Raw genomic sequence first — 6,582 nt, forward strand, 5'->3', positions numbered from 1 at the left:
ATGTCGTAGAAAGAGTGAGTTAAGGAAGTCAGCAACGTGAATTGCTTCTTTCGATGGAATTGCTTTGGCTTCAGGCCATTTGCTGAAGTAATCGACAGCCACAACAATATACTGATTGCCACTACTAGTGACTTGCAATGGTCCAACCAAGTCAACGCCAATTTGCGACCAGACCTTAGATGGTACAGGTAATGGATGTAACGGTTCTGATGGATGATCAAACTTTCTTTTCATTCTCTGACATATATCACAATGTTGAACCTGAGAAATGAAATGTGCAGAGACAGTATTTTGAAGCACCTTCTGAAAAAATTATGCATGCTTGTTCTCACTAGTTGTTTCACATCAGCTACTATTCCTAGCCAGTAGTACTTCTTTGTCACTCGATCTAGCGTTTTGTCCCTGCCAAGATGATGACCTCCAGTGACATGACATCCTTGGAGAATCTGGATATACAGAGAAGACATAATGTAAACATTTTATTAAGTCAACATGACGAAATTTTGTCATCTGCCCTTGCAGTTTACTAGCAGGGGCGTACCAAAACTGCCAAAGGGTGAGGGCGACCAATTTTGAAATTACTGACTTACACCAACAGACGATTTCCGCAACTTCCAGTTTAGGTATAGACAATTAAATATATTATTTACTTTTATTTATTTGGAGTATATAGAGTCTTTATTACAGGCCAATATTAAAATATACGATAATGTGGATCATATTATAGTTTTTCATGACCAGTTTGTGGCAAAGTCAAAACATAACTTTGGGGACGTACAGTTAGGTCAATTAGATTAATTGGTGGGGACACTGTTTTTCATTAGCTGGATGGTAGCGCACGCTAGTCATGCTTTGTCACGTGCCGCGGTCACCTCCTTTAGCGCGCGTTAGGCCCGAACAATTTAAAAATGATTGCTACACCCCAGTTTAGGGCATGCATGGCTAACTAGAGGTGAAACCCGTAACTCCGAGAAATTAGAGAGTTCACCTGTCTTTTTGTCGTATCGTCTCTGATAACTTGTCTGCGTGTCGATTGTTTCTTGTCTTGGAAGTAGAGAATCCCTTCCTCTAGCTGGAACAGTTTGGATTTCTTACGGACACCACTCTTCTCGCTTTCCGAGAGACCTAGATCACCAACATCGTTAGGAGGATCGGCAATCGCACGGACGTAGAGACGGTGTGACAGCTGTTCTTCGTCAGCCTACCTGTTGGATATGAACCGTTTTCAAGGTAGAAAACGACCCGCTCGTACATTTGCTCTTCCATGGCGCTTCCCGTCATTCAGAATATCAAACAATTGCACATGCGTGTGGGTGAGACACACAATGACATATTTCCTGCGTGGTGACAGATTTCCTAGCGCCTCGGCCGAGACAGATATCCTAAGGAAATGTGTCTCGGCCAAGACTAATTTCCCAGCGTAGTGACAGATTTCCTAGCAAATCTGACTAGCCGAGACAGATATCCTAAGGAAATGTGTCTCGGCCGAGACAGATTTCCCCGAGACGGATTTCCTACTACACCGGTTCATTTGTTTGCTTACCATGCCGTTATGTTTTGTCTGTTTGCCTTCACTAGCGACGTCAATATTTGTTGTACCGTTTAGGGTTCGTGGACTCTTCTCTCACTAGATGATGTGCTGGTGGCATTAACCAGTGCTGCTTCAACTGTTCCTCAAAAGTATCTATTTGTAAAGAGTGATGGAAGAACTGTTGGCACTACTGCAACCAATTCAAACGCTAAAGGTGATTGTATACAGTATGTACGCTTCATCTGACCATGCGTATCTCATTATGTATTTTCCGTGGCGAAATTTACTGCCACTGGTAACAGCAATCCGTACAAGCTAAAAAACGATCAATTATCTGATAAGTTTTTGACAATCAGAGAGAATCATCTTTTTGCCGTATGGACACATCATTAATTTTATTAATTGATCGATTACTTAATTAACTCAATGTTAAATTTTTAAATGACAGGAACTTGATGGTTCTGCTGATTCTTATGATGAGTTTTATGTCAGACAAACCAATGATGAATACTATACTTTTGAGTCTTACGAAACTTCAGGGAGCTACATTGGCGTCATCCAGTTAGGAAATATTGTACCACCGGACGAAGTAGACGGTCCTGAACCCGATTCTACAACGGTCTGTAGCCGTAACGATCATCGCAGCTGCATGCATATGGATAGGTGACGAACTGGATGCAAGGCACATCAACTAGATATTCTAATGTTTAGACTTGGACGAGTGTAGGTGCGTGTGTGCGTACGAGTAGCTTATCAAATAGACTTGCGTGTTTTTTGAATGCTTTGTTACGTTTTAGATACTGATTATATACTGGCTGATTACTCCGTTCCTCGCCTGAACAAATATTTTAAAATTACTTAGCACAAGTTCCAGCGTATACACACACGTCGGACATCGTACAATTTATATAAATATATCTGTAGTCCACGTTCTCCTCCTCTTTCGATGTCTACGTCGAAAATGAAGCAGTGTAGGACGTGACCTCTAGAAATGGGGGTCTAGACTTCACGATGCTACGAGACACGACCACTTTATGAACACGCCCACTTTTATGGTCTCCTAGTTGACTGATATAGTAGAATTATTTGGCAGATCCAGACTAGAAGAAAGGGCGCGGTGCATATACTATATATAGACAGCTTTCGTCCTCACACATATTTGCTGTACAATTTTTATGACCATGCCTACAAATGATGGGATGTAGTCTGGTCTAGGCTACGCTCCTAAGCAGTGCACGCCAATCTAGCAGCTTGTCAAGACGACTTCTTCATCTGGTAACTCATTCATGCTTAATTAAATGGGTGTGGCACTAGTTAACGCCCTAGCGTCACTAGACGCGCTCAGACGCAACAGACGCAACGCACGGGTGCCAGCGTCTTATTGTGAACCAACCCTAGCAGAGTCGTACTGAGACATGTAAAGTGTTTACCATCTCCGCTCCAAGACGTGCACCCTGGTAAGTAACCGGACGTCCGGTTAATTATATTACAAGGTCGCTATAGATAGATAGCAAGCCAGTTGGAACTGCGTGACCGAAAGAAAGGTAAAGATCAGTTTCGTGCAAGTTAGAGAGTACAGTAACAACGTTACGACGAATGGTGATGTGATTACATAATGATGTTTCTATTCTTAGTTGTGTCAGATCGCTACATTTTTACGTGAGTGCTTGAGGATTGACACAAGACTCTAGCTTACGTTGTGTGCTCTGGTTCACGATAGTCACGTGGTATCCTAACAACTTCAGGAAAGCGGTCGTCTGCAACAGCAATTCGTCAATGAGTCAAGACAGTGAGGTAATATCGTAGACTCTAGAAGTTAGTGACTAGGATGCATGCCTAGATATACTAGTGTACATCTGCAAAACAGAAACTAGGCCAATTAACCTTGTCGGTCTGGAGTCATGCCACCGCATCCGCGACAAAGGCTTCCTTTGGCCTTCCTGTACGAGCTTGGGCTAATCTTCTAGGCCACCAATCAATCCTGTAGTAGACTAGAAAGAGGCCATTTCAAAGTCTCGATTGGTGACGTAGGCACTGTACTTACGTTACCACCCATGTTGGCAAGTCGTAAAGCAACATGTGGCTCAGCTCTCTTTAGAAGCTGTAGACATACATTTCCAGACCTAAAAGACTCTAGAAATCTACTCACGACATTCTGAAGTGTATTATTGAAACAATCACAGTTGGAAAAAATTTGGGTGTGGTTTCCCGGCATGAGTACTGTACGATTTACAACTGCATGCCATGCATGCTGTTGTAGACTTACAACTGCCATGCATGTTGTTGCAGTTGACCAATCAGAACAATTAGCCATGCAACCGACGAAGAAGAGTCAACGTATTGTACTCTGTAATTACATTAGATCTTAGTTAGGCCTTCTTACTTCCGGCAAGCACGTGGTCACCTATTTCTTGTTGGCGATTGTGCAAAAGATTTGTAGGAAAGTATATACTATATACTCTTACTGGATACCGTACGATACGTACCGATTACTCGCAGCCAGGGGCGTAGCTACGGGGCCCGCCAAAAAAATTAAGCCGTGGTCTTAATTTTGAGGCGTGCTTCATCTAGGCTAGAGTTGTTTGTCTGCCCATACTCGCAAATAGGTGAATGCCGCCAATTGGGCTCATCTAATTGGCTATGACTTTAACAATACTAATGAACACAATTAGCCAATCAGGTCTAGAAGCGTTTGGGACGCGAGGCAATACGGAGTGTGATGAATAGACGATATTCGGGGGGGGCGGAGCTTCTAGAGCATGCGCAACCTCGACACAAAGTCCACGTTTCCGGGTCTGCTTCTGGACCGTAGATCATCTTGCCGTTGACTAGGCTTTGTAAGTAAGTTCACTACTTACCATTTCGTGTATCTTGTGAGAGACTTTGCCTTCTCAGAGACGTGTAGGAAGCCATTTCTTGAGTACGGCTTCTCGAGGGTAAGAGACTGCTGTTCAAGCTGAAGTCGCCTAATTCACACTCTGAACAGATATACGTGGAGTGGAAAGACAGATTACTCATTGCCTAGTGATGGATTAGTTTTAGCGAGTGAAATCATGCCACCTGGGAACCCATTTGGGGTAACCAGACATGTAGGACGTTTCGCGTTGTTTCTAGGCAGTCTAGCTTGCTTCTGTATATATGTGATTGGCCAAGTCGAAGATGTTACTGTGATAACTTGCACTCGATAGGTACTGACGCAGATCAGAGTATAGCACACGTACACTACAGTCTGTATATTAGCACTAGCTGCCAGTCCCAGCAACAGTTATGTCTACAAAACACACACGCACTAGCTATTTCATAGCTGTAATGTCTAAATCAGAAAGCAGACGCTGTTCTACCTCATTTGCAGGTGCAGTTGATCAAGACGTGTATCTACAGTCTAGCTAGTGATCCTAGAGAAGTGAAGATGTTGATTGTCGAAAATGTCACTGAGGCTGAAGCTGATGGTTTTCGTCAGATAATTGAACAGCAAGCAAATGAAATAGTGGAACTTGAAAACAAGATTAGAGTTCTCGAGTAAGACTTTGCATGAGCAAAGTCTTGCACCCAAGACTATTACTCTGTATAGCAAACCAAAAATAAGGCCAAGGTACATCAAGTGATGTAAGCTCATGAGCTCACCGCCTTCCATGAAGGGTTGAGTAGGCTACACGAATTCTTGCTGACTCTAGTTCGACAAGATACACAGTTTCACAGTTCAGGAACGCTAGATGGGGGAAACAAGTTATTCTATTGATATAATTCAGCCACAGTGCGTCACGTTCGGTTACCCGGAATGGGTTCCCCTACCACAAAATCTTCCCCTGATAAAACTTCCATTGCTAGGAAATGACTAATCTGTCTTTCCACTCCACGTGTATCTGTTCAGAATGTGAATCAGGCAACTTCAGCTTGAACAGCAGTCTCTTACCCTCGAGAAGCCGTACTCAAGAAATGGCTTCCTACTGTAATGTCTTTGGCACGCGCAAGTGGGGGTATCAAGAATGAGCTATTATTATAGCGCTGCAGGCTAAATACATCGCCGAAGTATCACGTGACCATACACTAATTACATCACTCCCCCTCTAAAAAGTGTCTAAAATAACCTTCTCTAATTAACTTAATTAGCGAATAGACTTAATCAGAGTCCATACTAGAATCAATGTCGGAATCCATTAGGTAATCTCCGTATCGCTGTGGGCGACGTCGATTGCGGACGGGACGTTGGATTCGAACTGCATCATCACCATTGTGGTCTTCACCCATACCGTCTTCGTTATCATTCTCCAGTTGGTCCATATCGTCATCGTTGCCATTCTCCGGTTGGTCAACGCCTCCTGAACAACATTCCCATTCCTTGGACCCTTTATCCCGTCCAGGATCCGTCTTATCGTGTTGGAGATTATCAATCGGTTGACATATCACTTCCGATCGTTCATTCGATGTGAGATGTACGGGCCTTGACTTGTATGGTTTCATCCGATCGTGATGAACAGAAATAACTTTCTTTCCGCGACATCTTTGCAGCAAATAGACGACATCCGACAAAGGTTGAATTATTGTATAGGGACCTATCCACCTGGGAGACAGTGATCGAGACTTCTTCACCCGTCGAGACGTTGCTGTTATCCATACCAGGTTACCGATCTTATACTTACGAAAATTTCGAACTTTTTTTGATATTGTTGTTGTCTAGCTTCCTTCATCTGCTTGGATCTACTTTCGACATTAGTGTACATTTCTGCAACTTTCTCCTGTTCTTGGTCAGCATACACAGTAGGTAGTTGATGTTCATCTGTTGACTCAGAATATACCAGATCCGCTGCTACGTGTAACATAGTTCTTGGGGAATCTTTGAAAACGATTCTATAAGGTGTATCTCCCATGGTTTCGTGGTATGCTGTATTGTGAGCAAATTGTGCCGCAAAGAGGTGGTCATACCAATCTCGTTGGTGTGACGCAACCATCTTAGACAAAGATTCACCCAGAGAGCGGTTAAGACGTTCAACAGATCCATTAGCCTGTGGATGATAAGGTGCTGAAAACGAATGTCGAATACCGTATTGTTT

General features: G+C 43.2%; 1 protein-coding gene across 1 annotated transcript; it reads right to left on the bottom strand.

The window, feature by feature from the left end:
* Positions 1-5,599: 5,599 nt before the first annotated feature.
* LOC134179051 (uncharacterized) lies at positions 5,600-6,345 on the bottom strand. The gene has a single exon (XM_062645955.1). It carries the CDS (start codon positions 5,990-5,992, stop codon positions 5,651-5,653), a length of 342 nt encoding a protein of 113 aa, XP_062501939.1. The 5' UTR covers positions 5,993-6,345; the 3' UTR covers positions 5,600-5,650.
* Between the last annotated feature and the right edge of the window lie 237 nt (positions 6,346-6,582).

Source organism: Corticium candelabrum, chromosome 4 (genome assembly GCF_963422355.1).
Source record: "Corticium candelabrum chromosome 4, ooCorCand1.1, whole genome shotgun sequence".
NCBI classification, from domain to species: domain Eukaryota; kingdom Metazoa; phylum Porifera; class Homoscleromorpha; order Homosclerophorida; family Plakinidae; genus Corticium; species Corticium candelabrum.

Bases quoted from the DNA above. Each gene is read 5' to 3' on its own strand.
- LOC134179051 (XM_062645955.1), bottom strand. From the start codon at position 5,992: ATGAAACCATACAAGTCAAGGCCCGTACATCTCACATCGAATGAACGA.